The following is a 20770-nucleotide window of genomic DNA, read 5'->3' on the forward strand; positions in this document are numbered from 1 at the left end:
TTCCCTAGAACCCATATAAAAATGTCTAGCATGATGGCGTATGCTTGAGCATGCTACAGGCAAATGAGCGCCCCTCTCAAGAAAAGGTGTGCTGAGAAGATGGCTCAGCAGTTAAAGACACTTGCTTTCAAAAATGATGGGTGACATCTGAAGTCCTCTGAGCTACACACCCACAAATGCACGCATGTGCATGTGGACACTCACACATGCACAGAGAATGAATTATGGTCCCCATGTCTTACTTTCATGACAAAACTTAGGTACAATAAATCTTAGTGTTGGGATGGGTTTAAATAAAGAGGCATTTATTTAATAAATATATTTTCCATTACCAATTTGTTTTACCTGTGATTGCTACATAAATCCATGATTTCTAGGGAGTGTGAGAAGGAAAGAGGTGGCTAGCACTATTAGGTAATAGAAACAACCTTGAAAGAATTCTGTTTGAAGTAAGAGTTCAGAAGATTACTGGCAAGGAAAACGTTCAGTTCATACTTCCTTCTTCCTCCTTGCCTTCCCTTTTAAAAAATACTGCCTCGGCCTCCTGAGCGCTTGAATCACAGGTGTGCCACACCACGCCTGGCTTCAGAGACTGCATTTAAAAAGGGACCATAGTCCAACGGGAAGAGAGTATTTCTGTGCTCAAACTGCCTCAGAGAAGGACAGCAAAGGACTTGGTGAGCGGTCGCTGGGCTGCCAGGAGCTCTCTGGTTATTTGCCTCAACCCCAAGCAAGGGAACAGCTAGCTGGGCAAGGACAAGGATCGCAGCGGAATCAGCTGGGGCACCTGAGCAGGTCGTGGAGGGGAGGAGTTCCAAGTGCTGACACACATCCTGTTGGGAGAACTTCTTGAAAACACTCAGCTGTCGTGACTCACTGAGGAAGGAGTACGCTACTAGTTGTAGATTGAAAATTGTGTGTGTGTGTGTGTATTTTAGGAGACAAGCAATTAATACTAAGGCATATGTTAGGGAGTCGCTAAGCATACTGTACTTCATGATTATCTGGTAGCATCAGCCAAAGTCGCTGGCGGCCCAACTGTGGAGTCAGGCTGGGAAAGAACTCTGCAGAGGAAAAAGAAGCGGTGGTCCGGCTCCCAAGTTCAGCGGCTGAGGCGGGGGCTGCTGGCAGCAGTTGTGCAAGGGCTTTTGCACACCCGGGGCGAACTGCTGACTCCTCTCCCGCCCACAGGTGCCCCTGGTAGAAACCGGGCAAGCTCAGTTTCTCAGCTGCATGTGACAGCTAGGATCACATTAGTCTCCCATCCTTTGTCATGGCAACGTCCCCAAATGATTACTGAATCTTGGCTTCTTTTTATTTATTTATTAAAAAATTTTTTTTTTACGATTTCCCGAAAGCACTTTTATTAAAAACAGAATCAGAGGCCACGTGGCATTCACATCTGACGGTCCGTTGTTTTTTTTTGTGTGTGTGATTTCCAAGAATCACAAGATCGAAGTCACCAAGCCCGGAATAAGATTTTGCTTTAGCTAACAAGACGCTTAATTTACAAAAAAAAACCACCTAAAACATGACTGTCTTCAGACGAAGCTCCCCGCAATTTGGACGTGGTTTCTTTGTCCCGGTGCTGGGCACGGGCGAGCCCGGAGGCAGCGCAGACGGACGTGAGCGGGGGCCTCCCCCAAGGGGGCTCCGAGCGGGGCCGGGGGCGGCCTCCCCTCCGCCGCCTCTCCTCGCCGGAGCCGGGGACCCGCGCGAAGGCAGCGCGCGCGCTCGTGTCCGAGGAGTCGGGGAGCGAAGAGACCCCCCCGTGGGCCACCGCCGGGCGAGCGCGGGTCCGCCCCGATCCCAGGGTGCACCGCGTCCCGCCCCCTCCCCGCGCCGCGCGTCCCGCCCCCCCCCCACCGGCCCCCTCGCTCCCTCCTCCTCCTCCCGGCTGCCGGAGGCGGGGACGCGGCGGCGGCGGCTTCACCGGGCGCGTCTTCCTCACTCACTGGGGGAGCCCGGCGCTGGCGGTCGCTTTCGAGGCTGAGACGCCGAGCTCGCCCGCCCGCCCGTCCGTCCGTTCGCCCGCTTGACTGATAGCAAAGAAGTCGGGACACGCTGACGGCAGAGCCGACCGACGGACAGCGGCCGGCCGCGGGGTCTCCTCAAGTTCCGCCATGAGCTGGGGCACGGAGCTGTGGGTGAGTGAGGGAGTGAGGGAGGAGGAGGAGGAGCGAGGCGGGCCAGCCGGGGCGCCCCGCACGGACGGGCACCGCGGGCCGCCGGCGTCGGGGCGTCTGGGCCTCGGCGCGCGGCTCCCGTCCCGCCGCTCTTTGTGTGCGGAGCCGTCGTCCCGCCCCGGCCGCGGGGGTTCCCGCCTGGGCGGCCGCGGCAGCGCCCTGGACGGCGCGGTCCCCTCGCGCTCGCCCCTCCGCCGGCACGTCCCCGCCGCCGGGCCCCGCGCCCGCCGCTCCCCGCCGCCTTTGTATCCCCCGGGTTGGGCTGGGGGGGGGCGGCTCTATTGTCCCGCGCGGGCGCCGGGGCTGGCGGGCGGGCTCGGCCACCCACTCGCGACACCCGGGGAAGGGAAGGGTCCGCAGGGCCGGGGCGGCGCCCTGGGCGGCGCAGCGCGGGGAGTCGGGCGGCGCCGCCCCGGGCTCCAGGTAGGGGGAGCTGGACGGCTTTGTTCCGAGCGCGGCCGCGAGCCAGCCAGGCCCAACCCACACGCCCATTTCCCTCTCCCCGGCTCCGCGCTGCTCCCGGGACTCGGCTCGGCTCCGGCTGCAGCCTCCGGACCGCCGGGGCGGCTTTGATGACCCCAGCCCGATGGGAGGCGCGGGGTGTGTGTGTGTGTGTGTGTGTGTGTGTGTCTGTCTGTCTGTCTCTCTCTCTGTCTTTCCCTCTCCCGATGGCTTCCCTCCCTTCCTTTCTTTATTCTCACTCCTCTCATCTCCGCCGTGGCGCTGGAGGCTCCAGACAATGCCCTGGTTCCGGCCAAGGTGCGGGCGGAGGGGAAGGCGGTCGGGGACCGTCGCTCGGGACGCCGCCACCGGAGGACTGGAGGTGTGCACCGGTGTGCAGGGCAGAGATTGCTCAGGTGCGGCGGGGAGACCCGCGGCATGGGGGCGCTGTCCTCGGAGCCACCCGCCCGCTGCCACTCCCCTTTTTATCCCACCTGTGCATATTTTCCGTGCCTTTGTTTGAGAAGGTCTGGGGAAATCGTGGCAGAGAGACCCAACTTTTGAGTGCGTGCGCGGTGAGGGTGGGAATCAAAGCAGATCGTTTCACTGAAGGGCTAAATGTTTTCTCGTCTTCCAAGCCTTACCTAAGGTTGGGGATTTTTGAACTGAGACTGAACACAGCTCAATCTACTGGAACACCTACTCACTCAGCCCTGGGATCTGGGCCTGTAACAGTCTGGACATGTGCTTGCTTAGTCTTGCAAACACATCACCCCAACAGAAAATATCTCAAGAGCCTCTCCATTCTAGCATAGCATTGATTGTTCTAATAATGGACGATTACATGTAAATGAATCGTGTAAAATTCAACCTTCACATTGGTTAGGTTCTCTGGCATTATTGGCCCTCTCCTTTTTATTTCTACGTTTTAGATTGGTTATGGTGTCATCAGTGAGTTTTTATCATGGGAGCACAGTTTTAGTTTTGCGTATTCAAATGGCCCACGTGTCAAAGTAAACTAGAATATAAATAGAATACTTTTAAAAAAGTATGTATAAGAAAACAGTCAAATAATATTATTTAGATTTTACCTCAAGTTTTCTAAAAATTTACCTTATCACACTGTAGAAAAAGTTTTAAGAAGAAATGATTATAGGTACGACTAAAATTAATCTTAAAGGACTAAATATATGTGTATGTACACTATTTTGGTTTTTCATACTGTAGTTGGGAATAGAATAAACAAAATCTGACCAAATGTTGCTTTCACTAGTCTCAGTGTTTTTGTGTCTTTGTATAGTGTATGCACATGTGTATGCAGTTGGTATATTCTGTGTTCACACATGTGGAGGCTACAATAGAATGTTGTGTGTCCACCTGTACTGCTGTTCTGTGTTGTTCCTTGAGACTGAATCTCACACCCAACTTTTTTCAGTTAGTCTGGCTGACCAGCTACCTAGCTCCAGCATTTCTGTCTCTGCTCCCCACCTGGCTGCGTTATAGGCCTGTGTAGCCATGCTAGGATTTTTCTGTGAATGCTAGGGATTGAACTCAGTCTTCACGCTTGTGTCCTGATACAGCTATGGTACTCTTGGCACTAGAGGTTGTAAAATGAGCAGTGGTCTACTAGGTGCACTGGGTCAGACTTGTGTTTCTTTTGAGAATTAGCTGATGAGAATTTGAGCTGTGCCTTAAAGACACTGCTGATGTTTCAAGTGAGCATTTAAGTGAAGTAGTGGGTATATACAGTTTAAGAGTCATTGGTATGCATTCTGGGTGATACCAAAGAAAACACACTGTCTTCACATTTTTGAAAGATGTGTGATTATATATGGTAACATTTTGGGCTTTGCTTATTGTGTTGACTAATCATGCAAAGAGCAGAACTAAAATGAATCACATATACTTCACAAAGTATAGATTTTGTGATTGTTAGCTCTTTTTTTTTTTTTTTTTTCGTCAGTAATAATTAAAGATTGAAGGGCTGGAGAGATGGCTTAGCAGTTAAGGTGCTTGCCTGTGAAGCCTAAGAACTTAAGTACAAATCTCCAGGTCCCACATAGCCAGATGCACAGTGACCCAAGTACACAGTGTCACACATGTATCACAAGGGGGTGCACATGTATGTAGTTCATTTGCAGCAGGCTGAAGGTACTGGCACTTCCATTCTCTCTTATCTCTGCCTCTTTCTCTCTTTCTCAAAATAAAATATTAGGGCTGGAGAGATGGCTTAGCGGTTAAGCGCTTGCCTGTGAAGCCTAAGGACCCCGGTTCAAGGCTCGGTTCCCCAGGTCCCACGTTAGCCAGATGCACAAGGGGGCGCAAGCGTCTGGAGTTCGTTTGCAGTGGCTGGAAGCCCTGGCGCGCCCATTCTCTCTCTCTTCCTCTATCTGTCTTTCTCTCTGTGTCTGTCGCTCTCAAATAAATAAATAAATAAAAATTAAAAAAAAATAAAATATTAAAAAAGAAAAGACGTAGAAAAAGAGAATGGTTAAAAAAATTAAAGATTGAAGAAGTTCTGTGTTGGTAAGTTTTACTTATCATGACATAACTGTTTAGATTTTTTTTTTCTTTTGTTTGTTTTTCAAGGTAGAGTCTCACTGTACCCCAAGCTTAACTGAAATTCACCATGTAGTCTCAGGGTGGCCTGGAACTCACAGCGATCCTCTTTACCCCTGCCTCCCAAGTGCTGGGATTAAAGGCGTGTGTCACCATGCCCCACTATTAAAAAAACAAAACAAAACAAAACAAAATGTTTTTTTTAACTATTTAGTGTTTTTGTTCCAACAGAAAAAAATTTGTATGGGTTATGAATGTGTGTGTGTACACATCACATTCATATGCTTTATTTAAAAAAATTGCTACCAGGGCTGGGGAGATGGTTCAGTGATTAAAGGCCACTTGTTTGCAAAGCCTGATGACCCGGATTCAGTTCCCCAGTACCCACGTAAAGGCAGATGCACAAGGTGGTGCAAGCCTCTGGTGTTCAGCTGCAAGAGGCCCTGACATGCTCATTCATTCTCTTTCTCTCTCTCTCAATAAATAGAAATAGTTAAAAAAATTTGCTGTAGTCCAAGAGTTAGGAGATAGATTCAAATGTCTGATTTAATATATAGGGACATATAAACCTATTTAAAATTATTTATTTGCATGCTCAGCCTGTACTTTGTGGTGTGTGTGTAAGCATATGAGGATCTCTTGCTGCTGCAAACAAATGCTTACCCAGTTACATGTGTGGTTGAGGAATTGAACCCAGGCTGGCAGGCTTTGGCAATAGAGTGCTTTTAATTGTTGAGCCTTCTATCAACCCCAGCCTCTAATCCTTTCTTTTTTCAAAGATTTTAAAAATTATTTATTTTTGAGAGAGAGAGAATGGGCACGCTTGTGTCTTCAGCCCCTGTGAACAAACGCCAGGCCTATGCGCCCCCTTGTGGCGCATGTGCGAGATTGCATGTCTTGTGTCACTAAGTCTGGCTAGGTGGGACCTGGAGATTCAAACATGAGTTCTTAGGCTTCCTAGGCAAGCGCCCTAACTGCTAAACCATCTCTCCAGCCCCCTAAACCTCTTTTTTTTAAAGTTTCCTCAGCTATGTAATTATTGACTCTTGGCTTTAATGGCATATCATTTAAGAGCCAATGCATTTTTTATATTATTAGCTAAATTCACTATTTTTTTTTTTTTTGAGGTAGGGTCTCATTCTAGTCCAGACTGACCTGGAACTCACTGTATACCTAGGCTGGCCTTGAACTCGTACCTCTGCCTCCTCAGTGCTGGAATTAAAGTTATGCACCCACCTTGGCCAGCATACCTTTTGATTTTTGTTTTGATGTCCCTAGTTCCCTAGACAGGCCTGGAACTTGTCATCCTGTCTTCACCTCCCAACTGATGAGATTACAGATATGCACCACCATGTCTGGTTTATTAGTTAAGTACCTTTGACAAAGCTTATGATACCTTTTTGGAAGAAGTTAAAAAATGTGACTTGAAGGGCTGGAGAGATGGCTTAGAAGTTAGGGTGCTTGACTGCAGAGCCTAAGACCCAGGTTTGATTCCACAGTACCCATGTAAGCCAGATGCACCAGATGGCACATGAATCTGGAATTTGTTTCCAGTGGCTAGAGGCCCTGGTGTGCCTATTCTTTTCCTCTTTTTCCTATAAATAAAAAATAATTTTTAAAAAATGTGGGTTGGAGGGGCTGGAGAGATGGCTTAGTGGTAAAGTGCTTGCCTGTGAAGCCTGAGGACCCCGGTTCGAGGCTCGATAATTCCCCAGGACCCATGTTAGCCAGATGCACAAGGGGGCGCACGTGTCTGGAGTTTGTTTGCATTGGCTGGAAGCCCTGGTGTGCCCATTCTCTCTCTCTCTCTATCTGCCTCTTTCTCTCTCTGTCTGTTGCTCTCAAATAAATAAATGAAAGTAACAAAAAAATTAAAATAAAAGAAATATACTTTAAGCCGGGCATGGTGGCGCACGCCGTTAATCCCAGCACTAGGGAGGCAGAGGTAGGAGAATTGCTATGAGTTCGAGGCCACCCTGAGACTCCATAGTGAATTCCAGGTCAGCCTGGGCTAGAGTGAGACCCTACCTCAAGAAAAGAAAAAAAAAAAGTGGGTTGGATGACAGATTAAATAGATTCTTTGTCCTCATCACACTTTATATAACATTTCTTTCCTTCATTCTTCCATCCCTTCCTCTCTCTCTCCCTCCCTTTCTTCCTTTCAGCATGTTCTTTCTGTAGCCTAGGCTGCCTTACACACGTGCATGTATAGGTGTACTAGACTGTCCTTATGGGGGGGGGGTTGAGTTAGTCCTTTTGTTCTTAGACAAAGAATTGCCAGTAGGTGCTTGTTCTTGTTTTCCCACTTTATCTAACACTTGATTGCAGTACCTAGACTATTGATTACTGATTACTAGTGATTGTAGCCTAGAGAAAGTCTTTAGCATTAGGAAGCTATCATGAATGACAATAGATTAAAATTTCCAGATTATAGTTTAAGCATGTCTAAACAAGCTTAAACTAGTATGGCAAACTTAAAAGTTTGAATACATTACTTATACAGTTTGTAGTTTGAGGAAGAGATGACATAAAGGTAGGAATTGTGAACTTAGTTGGCTGATAGCTTGATGTGATCTGTGACTACCAACAGAGTTGGTGTATTGCATTTCATAAGTAGGCTTGTCAGAATAAAGGAATTGGGTCCTGTGGTAGTTTGAGTCAGGTGTCTCCCATAAACTTATGCCAAAATAAATCCTTTACTCCATAAGTTGCTCTTGTTTTGGGTTCTTTGTCCAACAGCACAAAGCTGACTGTAACAGGTCCCATGGTAGGTCTTTTAAAAAATATATTTTAAAAATATTTTATTTATTTGAGAGAGAGAGGGAGAGGGGAAGGGGTAGAGAGAAAGGCAGAATGGGTATGCTGGGGCCTCCAGCCACTGCATATGAACTCCATATGCACCCTGTTGTGCATCTGGCTTACGTGGGTCCTGGGGAATTGAACTGGGGTCATTATTCTTTACAGGCAAATGCCTTAACTGCTGAGCCATTTCCCTAGCCCTTAAAAATATTTATTTATTTATTTAGAGAGAGAATGAACACTCCAGGGCCTCTAGCAAAAAACTCCTGTTGCATGTGCCCCCATGTGCATCTGACTTATGTGGGACCTGGAGAGTTGAATCTGGGTCCTTAGGCTTTGCAGGCAAGTGCCTTAACTGCTAAGCCATCTCCTGCCTTGTAGATCTTTTAAAAAATATATTTTATTTATTTATTTATTTTAATTTTTTGTGTTCATTTTTATTTATTGATTTGAGAGCTGTAGACAGAGAGAGAAAGAGGCAGAGAGAGAGAGAGAGAGAGAGAGAAAATGGGCGCACCAGGGCCTCCAGCCACTGCAAATGAACTCCAGACGCGTGCGCCCCCTTGTGCATCTGGCTAACGTGGGTCCTGGGGAATCGAGCCTCGAACCGGGGTCCTTAGGCTTCACAGGCAAACGCTTAACCGCTAAGCCATCTCTCCAGCCCTATTTTTTTTTTTTTTGAGAGAGAGAATAGGCATGCCAGGGGCCTCCAGCTGCTTCATACGAACTCCAGATGCATATACCACTTTGTGCATCTGGATTATGTTGGTCCTGGCAAATTGAAATGTGGTCCATTGGCTCTTGCAATTGGCTTATGAGGGACCTGGAGAGTTGAATCTGGGTCCTTAGGCTTTGCAGGCAAGTGCCTTAACTGTGAAGCCATCCCTCCAGCCCTGTAGATCTTTTAAAAAATATATATTTATTTTTACCCCCTCTGGTACTTGGAAATTGAACCCAGGACCTTGCACATGATAGGCACATGATCTGCCACTGAGCTGCACTCCTAGTTTTGCATTGTCTTATCTGCGATACTATAGTTTTATTTCAAAATTTTTTAGAGGACATTTGTCTAGAGGGGGTAGACAAAGAAAACCTAATGTGAACTCTCTTTCCAAGGTTGTCAAGCTTATGTAGGAATTTAGTTTTTTATTCTTTTATAAGTAAAGCAATTATTATATGTTCATTATACTGGAAGCATTGGTATTTACTAAGGTTTGTAATATTGTCTCTGCCCTGATTAATATTTAGGTGATAACAGATTCAGTATTCCTTATCCCAAATGTTTGGCACCTGAATGGACTTCCAAAGTTGCTTTTTCCTTCAGAGTTTGGAATATTTGCATGTATGTAGTATCTTTAGGATGGAACCCAAGCCTCAATACAAAATTCAGTCATGTTTTATTGCACATTCAGTCATGTTTTATTGCGCATATGATTGGAAGATAATCTTTAAAAAATATTTAAAAATGTATTTTTTAAATTTATTTATTTGTGATCGACAGAGAATGAGGCAGAGAAAGAGAGAGAATGGGCTCTCCAGGGCCTCCAGCCCCTGCAGATGAACTCCAGATGCATGTGCCACCTTGTGCATCTGGCTTATGTGGGTACTGGGGAAATCGAGCCTCGAACTGGGGTCCCTAGGCTTTACAAACAAGCACCTAACCACTAAGCTATCACTCCAGCCCTTAAAAAATATTTTCATAGTGAATTCCAGGTCAGCCTTGGCTAGAGTGAGACCCTACCTCAAAAAAACCAAATATATATATTTACTAGAGAGAGAGGGTTGGGGGGAAGAGACAGAGAAAGAGAGAGAATGGGCATACCAAGGTCTCCAGCCACTGCAAACTTCAGACCTATCACCTGTGCATCTGGGGCATACGTGGTTACTGGGGAATTAAACCTGGGTCCTTAGGCTTTGCAGGCAAGTGCCTTAACTTCCAAGTCATTTCTCCAGCCCTGGAAGATAATGTTATACCATATTTGTAGTGTGCCTATAATTTGATTGTGACACATCATATGAAGTCAGGTATGGAATTTTCTACTTGTGCTATGATGTTGGCAAAAGTTTTAGATTTTGGAGCATTTTGAATTTCAGATTTTTTTTTTTTTAAGGTAGGGTTTCATTCTAGCTCAGGCTGACCTGGAATTCACTATATAGTCTTAGGATGTCCTCAAACTCATGGCGATCCTCCTACCTCTACCTCCCAAGTGCTGGGATTAAAAGTGTGCACCACCATGCCCAGCTTTTTTTTTTTTTTCCTGTAATTTTTAGAATAGATTTTGTTGTTGCTCAGACTAGCCTGCAACTCCTATACTCAAGTGATCCTCTTGCCTCAGCCTCCCAAGTATTTGGAACTTATAGGCGTGTACCTGGCTTACTAGATTGCCTTCCTTCCTTCCTCTCCTTCCCTTCTCTCCTTACGTAGTCTAGGCTCTGCTGACATTCAGGTAGACCCTCTCCTCTCACCTCAGCCTCCCAAGTGCTGAGATTACAGATGGGAACCACCATGCCCAGCTAGTTATTTATGTACACTCAAATTTTAGCATGGTATAAATATTTATGTCTTAAATTCCCCTCTGTTGGTAAAAGTTGTCCTGTTCAACATTGTATTACAGATGTTACTGCTATTAATTGAGGAGGGTGAGAGTTACCAATATATCTGCTTATTTCACCATCTGTCTTGACTAAACAAGGCTATGCTGGAAAACTGCTGCCAGTCATGATCAAGCTCCTTGTATTCACAACTGTGCCCTCCACTCATGTCCGCGCCACTCCTCCTCTGCCTTGCATGTCTCTTTCTCCTTCCCCTAATGTATAAAATGAGTGTTAGGCTGGAAACATAAAGCAACTTTGACCCTTTTCCACATGCTTTTTCCTGTTTTTCGGGTCAGATCTTGTTTATAGAAAGAAAATATGGCAAGATAATTGTTTCTAATTATTGTCTCCTGTATCAGTAGTATTCTCTTAATACTCTTTAAACATTTTTAAGAGAAACATTCTGTTTAGGGAGCATAAGTGAACCTGTAACATAAAAGTTTAGTTTTGTGCTCATTTCGTCAGTACATACACTAAAACTGGAACGATACAGAGAAGATTAGCATGGCCTGCACAAACAAGGCTGACACACAACTTCACAGTGTTCCATATTTTAAAGTTTTTTTTAAAGTTTTTTAAATTTTTATTTATTTATTTGAAAGTGACAGAGAGAGAAAGAGGCAGATGGAGAGAGAGAGAGAGAATGGGCGCACCAGGGCCTCCAGCCACTGTAAACGAACTCCAGACACATGCGCCCCCTTGTGCATCTGGCTAACATGGGTCCTAGGGAATCGAGCCTTGAACCAGGGTCCTTAGGCTTCACAGGCAAACGCCTGTGAAGAGATGGCTTAGTGGTTAAGGTGCTTGCCTGCGAAGCCTAAGGACCCAGGTTTGATTCTCCAGGTCCCATGTTAGCTAGATGCACATCATGGCTCTTGCATCTGGAATTCATTTGCAGTGACTCTGATGTACTCATTCTCTCTCTCTCCCTTCATCCATTTGTCTCAAATAAATAAATAAAAATGATTAAAAAAAAAGTTTAGCTGCTTTGTATTCAGTTCAAACCATGTAGACCTAACATACCAAAAAGGTGTAAAAATGATTGGTGCTTGTCATTGAGCAAATCTTTATTTCATTCTCATATAGCCTGTCTACTGAGCTAGGTGTTCTGGGACATATACTAAAAAAATTGACTAGAAAGCAGCATGAGCCTCCAGTAGCACATGTGGTGGTTTAAGAAATAACCCTGAAACAAGTAGAACGTGACAAGTGGTATTTAAAGCTTTGAAAAGTCACTCTTTATTCATTATAGGGAAGGCTTTAGAAGACTGTTGTATCATTTCACCTCAGTTTTGGAATAAGAAGGGCTATGGATGTGGGGTTCTGAGAACTTCCTAGAGGGCAGAGATCATGTCTTACTCATTGCTCATTCATTGTCTGATTCATTACTGTAGCCTCAACTATCAGCACGCTTCTTGGCATCGAGCCTGACACTGGTAGGAACGTTAATAGCTGCTTGCCGGCTGACCTGAGTATAGTGGTTAGATTTGACTTGAATTTAAATGTAGGATGCCTGAAAGTAGTGCTGAAGGGAAGACTGGGGCCAGGCACGGAGGTTGGTCTGGCTGAATGCTTGATTCAAGAGCCCGTGTGTAATTATGCATTAGCATATAATTAACCCAATTTTTGGACCATTTAAAAATTCACAGAAGGAGATCTTAGTTTGCCTTAGTGGAAGGTAAGCAGAAAATGCAGTGCCTTTTGATTGTGCCATTTCTGATTAATTATGAGTATTATGAGCTGATTTATGCACTGAGCTTTCTCATATAATAAATTTAGACTATGTGAGACACCACCTTCTAATTGACAATAGAATGATAAGTGCTTTAAAATGCAAATTATGCTTTGCAAATAGTCTATTAGGTCTACATATAATTTTAATATTGTCATGCCTTTCAGCACTTTTTAGTCCTAAAATAAGTTGTGGTAAAGTTTGTGATTGCTTTTGCAGAATTTCCATCGACTAGTTTTTGAAACCTCTTTCACAGTATAAGGGGATACTGTCATTGTAGGCATTGTAAGATGATACTGTACAATGTGGAGTTTAGCATTTAGAATTTGTACAGAGTGGATCCCAAAAGAAGGATGAGGTTACAGGTGTGCACCGCTGTGCTTGGATTGTTTTAAGTTCTTTTTTTTTTTCCCAAATATCTTAGCTTTTCTCTTTCTTTTTTTAAGTTCTTGATAGAAAACTGAGCAGCAGTGTTTGGAAATATCTCATGAGGGGCCTGATGATGTGGCTGTGTTGTTGAGTGTTTGTCTATCATCTTTGGGATTGATCCCAGCACAGGAAAAACAAAACAAAACTTATGCAGGGTGTGGAATTGTATTATATGTATATTATAGTTTGAAAGGCATAAATGTATTGAATCAAATATTCATATTTTGGCACATTATCATTTTGTTTTCAGGAAGTGGAAGATCCGTCTTCTGTTCCTTTATGTGTCCCTTTTGTATATTTACTTTATAGACAAGGAATTGACATGTAGTAAGCACTCAGATACTCCTTGTTGACTCAGTGGAGAATGGCTGTCACTTTGTAATTAGGTTATGCTTTGAATACTAAGGTGGCTTAGTTTTTACTCCCTGGTTTCTTAGTTAGTTGCCTTTCCACAGATTCCACATCAGTGGCATCAACCAACCATGGATTAAAAATATTTGACGAAAGATTGTGTCTGTACTGAACACTAAAACAAAAAGGTTTTTTCCCCCTCCCCCCCTGGCTGGAGATACTTGCTTGTGAATCCAACGGACCCAGGTTCAATTCCCCATTATCCACGTAAAACAGATGCACAAGGGGGGTGCATTCTCTCTCCCTCTATCTCTCTTAAATAAATAAATAAATAAATAAATAAATAAATAAATAAATAAAATATTTAAAAAAGGGCTTTTTCCTAGTCCTTACCCCTAATCAACACAGATGATGTTTTCTGAATGCAATTAAAATATTTACTTATTTATTTGGGGGGGGGAGCATAAGAGCATGCTAGGGCCTCTTGCTGCTGCAGAAAAACTCCAGACGCATGTGTACTCTGTGGGTTTGCTTTACATGGGTCCTGGGGAATTGAACCCAGGTCAGCTGGCTTTGCAAGCAAGTGCATTTAACCTCTGAGCCATCTCCCAACCTTGAAAGTACTTTTAAGGTACCACCTTCCACTTGTATCTTGGAGGAATATCTTCTACCTTAATTCTTTGTCTAGATTAAGGTTAGGTTTTGGAGAAAAGTTTATGCAGAATAGAATGAGAGCCTCTTCTTATGTAGTACAAAAAGTTAACTCAAAATGGATTAAAGACTTTCTTTTCTTTTTTTTTTTGAGGTAGGGTTTCGCTCTAGCCCAGGCTGACCTGGAATTCTCTATGTGCTCTCAGGGTGGCCTTGAACTGATGGCAGTCCTCCTACCTCTGCCTCTCCAGTGCTGGGATTAAAAGCATATGGCACCACTCCCAGCTAGGTTAAATACTTTAAGTGTAAGACCTGAAATTAAAAATACTGGATAAAATATAAGGATAAAATATGCCTCCATGACACTGTTCTTGGCAGTGCTTTTTTTTAAAAATATGATCTCCAAAATATAGCTATCAAAAGCAAAAACAGATAAATGAGATTGCATCAAACTAAAAGCTTCTACCCTGTAAAGGAAGGAGCCTATGAAAATGGAGTTTATATTTACAAACTGTACCTCTGGTAAGGGGTTAATGTTCCTAATATATGAGGGACTCAACTCAGTATGAAGGAAATAAATAACTTGATTTAAAAATGGATAAGGGGAGGGCTGGAGAGATGGCTCAGCCCTTAAGGTGCTTGCCTGATAAGCCTGAGGACCCAGGTTCAATTCCCCAGTACCCATGTTAGCCAGATGCACAAGATGGCGCATGCGTCTAGAGTTCATTTGCAGTGGCTAGAGTCCCTGGTGTGCCCATTCTGTATCTTCCCTTCTCGCAAATGAATACATAAACTATTTTTAAAAGCAGGTAAAGGACTCAATAGACATTACTCAGATGACCAATAGATATATGGAAAAATGTTTGACCTCACTGACCATTGGGGAATTCAGATTGAAACCACAGTGTGATGCTATCTCATTCTTGTTAGAATGGCCTGTGCAAAATGATGAAAAATAGCTGTTGGTAAATGTGCAGAAAAGAGTGCCAGGTGTAGCAGCACATGCCTATAATCCCAGCACTCAGGAATTTGGGTGGGAGATTGTGAGTTCCAGTATAGCTCAGGCTACATAGGAAGTTCCAGGCCAGTGGCTGCAAAATGATTCTTTGCTGGGACCAACAATAAAAACATGCTGGGAATATAGCTCAGTGGTAGAGTACTTGTCTATGTAAGGTCCTAGTGTCAATTCCCAGTGCCACACAAATAAAAAGAGAAGTGTACAGAAAAGACCACCTTTACACTACTGCTGATGGGAATGTAAATTAGGGTAGCCATTGTGTAAAAATAGTATGGAGTGTTCTCAAAAGATTAAAAATATGACTAGGAGATAGCTCAGTTGGTATCATACTTGCCTCAAAATTATGGGGACCTGGGATTGGCTAAGGTACTTGTCTGCAAACCTAACAACCTGGGTTTGATTTCCCAGTACCCACGTAGGGCCAGATGCACAGAATAAGCATATGCATGTGGAGTTTTGTTTGCAGTGCTTAGAGGCCCTGGCATGCTTATTCTCATTTACTTATAGTCTCTCTCTTTCTCTTGCTCTGCTTGCAAATGACTAAAATAAAAATATTTACAAAAAAGCATGAGGGTCTGAATTTAGTCCCAGTACCCATGTAAAATGCTGGATGGTAGGTGCTTGTCTATAATCCTAGCACTGGGGATGTGGAGATAGACAGATCTCTGCAGCTCACTAACCAGCTAGTCTAGCCTACTTGGTGAGCCCCAAGCCAATGAAAGACCTTGTATCAAAGAAGAGAATGGCATTTCTGAGGGTGACACCTAAGATTGTCCTCTGTCCTCCACAAGTACACACACACATGCATGTGTACCTGCACACATGTGCTTTGACACACATGCACTTAACACATACAAACAAAATAACAGTAAAACTAGAACTGCCATGTGATCCATTAGTCTTTCTACCAGGACTGTTGAAGAGATTGCCTGCACTCTATATTCATTGCAGTATTCACAGTAACTTGAGGAATTTAATCCTTTAGTGCACAGTATTAAGAGATGGGCCTGTAGGAGATGATGCAGGCTTGAGGACTTTGCTTCAGGAAAGGGTTGGAGCCCTTCTTCCTTTTTGCCCTCCCGCCATGTTGAGAATACAGCGGTGAGGTGTACCAGCTTAGAAGCAGAGAACAGCCAGGGCCAGTTCTGCCAGTATCTTACTTTCCTTTTCCTCAGTGTGTGAGAGAGAGAAAGAGAAAGAAAGAAAGAAGTTTCTAGTCTTCACATTGCCTTTTTAGTCTTGAGTATTAGGTTGTGGCAGCGCAAGTGGACTAAAACAGGAATCAACCTGAGCATTCACCTGTGGATGGGTAAAGAAAAAATACCAGTCAGCCTTTATGGAAGACATTATATTAAGTGAAATAAGCCAGGCACAGAAGGACAAATGCCACCTGATGCCTTGTAGGTATGCTACCAAAAACTCATAGGAAGAGTACCAAAGGCTACTAAGGGTTTGAGGGAGAAGGGAGATATTGGTCAAAGACATACAAGTTCAGTTAAGCAGTAGGAATAAGTTAAAGAGATGTATCATAGTGGCCATAGTTATTATTTGTGGTGTTTTGAATATAAAGCATCCCCCATAGCCTCAGGTGTTTGTGATTAAGCCTCGGACTTAGTCCTCAGCTGGTGGAACCTTTGGGAGGTGGAGCTTTGCTGGCAGAGGCAGGTTGCTAGAGGTGAACCTTGACGTTGGTTAGTCCAGCCCTGTTGGATGTTTAGTGTTAGCTGTTCCTGCTGTGTCTGCACTCTGCTACTGAAATGTGAGCCAGTTGCCATGCTTTCTTGAAACAATGTGAAGCTTCCTGTCAAAACTGTAAGCCAGAAATAAACCCATTCCTCCCATTAGCTGCTTGTCATTGGGTGTTTTGTTCCAGCAATGAGAAGGTAACAGCTACAACATCGAATATTTGGAAACTGCTAAGAGTAGATTTTAAGTTTTCTCACAAAATGATGTGTGAGGTAATGCTTATGCAAAACAGTAGCTTGATTTAGCTATTTCACTATATATATCAAAACATGTTGTACACCATAAAAATATTTTTTACATGTCAAGCTGAAGAAAAGGAAAATAGGTTTTTATTTTGTAATTAGTTTAGTTAATTAAAAATATTATTTATTTATTAGAGAGAAAGAGAGAGAGGCAGATGGAGAGAGAGAGAGAGAGAGAGAATGGGCACACCAGGGCCTCTAGCCACTGCAAATGAACTCTAGACGCACATGCTACCTTGTGCAGCTGGCTTACATGGGTACTGGGGAATTGAACCTGGGTCCTTAGGCTTAGCATGCAAGCATCTTAACTGCTAAGCCATCTCTCTAGCCCAGTTTTGTTACTCTTATACAATATCCACAATCTCCAAGTTGGTAGAAGCTTTCCTTAAATACATTTCTTGTTACTGCAAGACACTGAATAAATAGTTTACTGAGCTCTGATACCCCCTACTAGATAGCTGTTTTGGGATTTTACCTGATATGTTATTGCCAGTTTTCTTTTTTTTTTAAATTTTTTTGCTTATTTTTTATTTATTTATTTGAGAGCAACAGAGAGAGAAAGGCAGATAGAGAGAATGGGCACACCAGGGCCTCCAGCCACTGCAAACAAACTCCAGATGCATGCGCCCCCTTGAGCATCTGGCTAATGTGGGTCCTGGAGAATTGAGCCTCGAACGGGGGTCCTTAGGCTTCACAGGCAAGCGCTTAACTGCTAAGCCATCTCTCCAGCCCAGTTTTCTTTTTTAGACAGGTTTCTATAGTTCAGGAGACCTTAAACTCACTGAGCTGTCCTCACATTGAAGGCAGTCTTCCTGCCTCTGGCTCCCAAGAGCTGGGATTCCAGGTATGCACAACTGTGCCTGCCAATGCTACTTTTCCAGACCTGCTGTGAAAGCTAAGAAGGCATGAACAGCCTTTATGAGGTAAAAGCACATTCATCTATTGAGATCAAGTATGCCATTGCTATTTGTGGTGTTGGGAGCCACAACTGCTTCCTCATGGCTAGCAAGGTTGGAGGTCATCTGTGACTGACATGCGCTTTTGTGAGTCAACACTGTCAGGTTCCGCATCTACACAGTTGTTTCTGATTTGCCCCCAGGGTTGTGAGGTGGTAATTGTAGCTCTAACCTTGTCTGTCTTTAAGACCATTGACTGTGCGGGCCTTGTTACCAAGAGTGACAAGCCTCTTTCCCGGAAATCCTACAACAAACTTTGCTTTAGGTCTCACTGTGCAGAGCCTGGCAGATTGCTGCTTAGCAAAATTAGAATTCTGTTAGAAAGGAAAAAAGGAATAGGTATGAAGATAGTCCAAAACATAGAATTTATGGTGTCTGCCACTAAGGAGTTTAATGATAGCTTTATAGACACAAAATGTATGTGTATTTGAATAATAACATGGGTGTTAAGAAAAGACAATAAATGTATCTGACAAGCATGTACATTTTAGAGGAGACCATATCTTCAGGGATCTCACACACACACCATTGCTTTCAGAGGTCTGTTGGTGAAGAGCATATCTTTGCTGGAAGTTAAGGGTTCCAACTGCTTATTTACCACACCATACTTTGCTGACATCACCTGTTAGAATGAGTGGGTATTTTGAGTTAGTAGCCAAAATAGGAAAGGTGTGATGGACTTATCCTGATCTCAGAAAGATGGGAAGGCCCTTCAGGGACTGAGGAAAGAGTATACTTTATAAATCTCCTGTTGCCCCCTTCATCCGCTTTAGGCTGACGACAGTAAAACAAGGATTTGGGAAAGATAGAACTCTTGTGCACTGTTGGTGGGAATGTAAACATACAGTGCCAAGGAAAACAGTGTGCTGGTTCATCAAAAAACAAAACAAACAAACAAACAAAAACTGGGCATGGTGGTACATGCCTTTAATCCCAGCACTTGGGAGGTGGTGGTAGGAGGATTGCTGTGAGTTCAAGACCACCTTGAGACTCCATAGTGAATTCCAGGTCAGCCTGGGCTAGAGTGAGACCCTAGCTCAAAACAACAAACAAACAAAACAAAAGTAAATAAGCATGTGATTAATTCAGTAGTTCTACTTCTGGATGTATACCTAGAAGAATGGAATATATTATACCTCTGTGTCCATAACAGCATTATTCATAATAGCCAGAAGGTGGTAGCAACCTAAATGTCCTTGGACAAATAAGTGGATCAGCAAAATGTGGTGCCTGCATACTGGATGTTACTCAACCTTAAGAAGGGAGGACATTCTGACATACACTGTAAAGCATGGGTGAACCTTGAGGGCATTATGCTCAGTGAAATAAGCCAGTCACAGAAAGATAAAACTAAGCAGGCCATGGTGGCTCAATACTCTTCATCCTGGCACTGGGAGGTAGGAAGGAGGCTAAGGTAGGAGGACTGCAGTAAGTTCAAGGCTATCCCTAGGATGCAGAATGAATTCTTTGTTAGCCCAGGCTTGAGTGAGACCCTACCTCAAAAAAGAAAAAAGAAATATTATTCAATTTACATGCAATCCCTAGAGTAGTTAATTAACATCATGGAGAAGGAAATAGAGTGATGGTTACCAGGGACACAGAGGGAGGATTAGGGACTCGTTTAATGGATGTAGAGTTCCACTTTTGGAAGAAGAGTTCTGCAGACAGGAAGAGGTGGTATGAATGTACTGATACAGCTTAACTGCTTACACACTGAAAGATCGTCCCAGCGTGCTGGTCAGGGTGGTGCACACTGTCATCTCAGCACTTAAAAAGATAAAGTAGAAGAATTATAAATTTGAGGCTACCCTGGGTGACATAGTGAGACCTAAATCAAGGTGGTAAACTATGGTACTTGTATTTTACCTCAGTAAGTAAAAACTGCCACTTTCTCCCTCTCCCTCTCCCTCCCCTGAGATCCCCTCTGCATCACCTGTTGATACTTTCCTCTGTTATAGGTCTTTTTGTTGTTGTTGTTTTGAGGTAGGGTCTCACTCTAGCCCAGGCTGACCTGGAATTCACTATGGAGTTTCAGGGTGGCCTCGAACTCACGGCAGTCCTCCTACCTCTGCCTCCAGAGTGCTGGGATTAAAGGCGTGCGCCACCACGCCCGGCTGTCATAGGTTTTTTGTGCATCTGGGTTTACATGAGTACTGGGGAATCAAACCCAGGCTATCAGGCTTTGCAAGCAAGCTCCTTTAACTGCTGAGTCATTTCTCCAGGCCCCAAGGGGCCTTTTTGAGTTAATATGGTATACATTAGGAGTCAGCTCCATATTTCCTCTCCTTCTGCAACCCCAGCTATAGGAAACCATGGAGGTTTATGTCTTTGCAGATTTACCTATTCTGGATAGTCCATATAAATGGAATCATACAGACAGTGTGGTCATTGGTAATTTGTATGTTTCAGTTAACACAATGGTTCCAAAGGTCATCCATGTTGAAGCATTTGTCAGTAAGTGCTTCATTCTTTTCTTTATTAAATATTCCATTCCTCTCTGACTGTTTTGCATTTTATATTCCCTCAAGTATTATGTAAGAAGCACCTTGCTTGGTACTGGGTATACATCCCCAACTCAGAAATTTTTGCATTATGTAGTGTGTCTTATATTGAGGTTAGCACGTCTTTGAACAGATTGAATTAGTCATGGCCGTGGTAGGAAGTAGCACACTTTAAAAGGTTAATGGAGGAATATTTCATAAGGAGACTTAGTTTTTCAAAAATTATTTTATTTTATTTATTTGACAGTGAAAGCGGGGGGGGGGGGAGATGGGGGGTAAAAAAAGGGCCCACCAGGGCCTCCAGCCACTGCAAACAAACTCCGGATGCACACACTCCTTGTGTATCTGACTAACGTGGGTCCTGGGGAATCGAACCTGGCTCCTTTGGCTTTGCAGGCAGCGCCTTAACTGCTAAGCCATCCCTTCAGCAGGACTTTCAGTTGTGTTTTTTTTTTTTTGTTTTTTTTTTGAGAGGTCTTATGTTACCCAGGTTGGCCTTGAATTCCTTTAAGTCCTGATCCTCCTGCCTTCACCTCTGAAGTGCTGATAAGCAGGTGTGCACTA

General features: G+C 44.0%; 1 protein-coding gene and 1 non-coding gene across 5 annotated transcripts in view; both read left to right on the forward strand.

The window, feature by feature from the left end:
• Window positions 1-1942: 1942 nt before the first annotated feature.
• Window positions 1943-20770, forward strand: part of Fnbp1l (formin binding protein 1 like) — a 129499-nt gene continuing 110671 nt past the window's right edge. For 2 of the 4 annotated variants that reach the window (XM_045138098.1, XM_045138100.1), the window contains exon 1: window positions 1946-2147. In XM_045138098.1, coding sequence (XP_044994033.1) covers window positions 2124-2147 — 24 coding nt within the window. In that variant the 5' untranslated portion in view covers window positions 1946-2123. Of the gene's footprint in view, window positions 2148-20770 lie in introns of all 4 variants that reach the window. The other 2 variants (XM_045138099.1, XM_045138097.1) reach the window with 2 other exon arrangements.
• On the forward strand, window positions 11030-11136 carry LOC123456123. Its single transcript, XR_006634342.1, has one exon. It is a non-coding gene; the product is annotated as a U6 spliceosomal RNA (small nuclear RNA).

The sequence above is a fragment of the Jaculus jaculus genome, chromosome 19, assembly GCF_020740685.1.
Source record: "Jaculus jaculus isolate mJacJac1 chromosome 19, mJacJac1.mat.Y.cur, whole genome shotgun sequence".
Taxonomy (NCBI): domain Eukaryota; kingdom Metazoa; phylum Chordata; class Mammalia; order Rodentia; family Dipodidae; genus Jaculus; species Jaculus jaculus.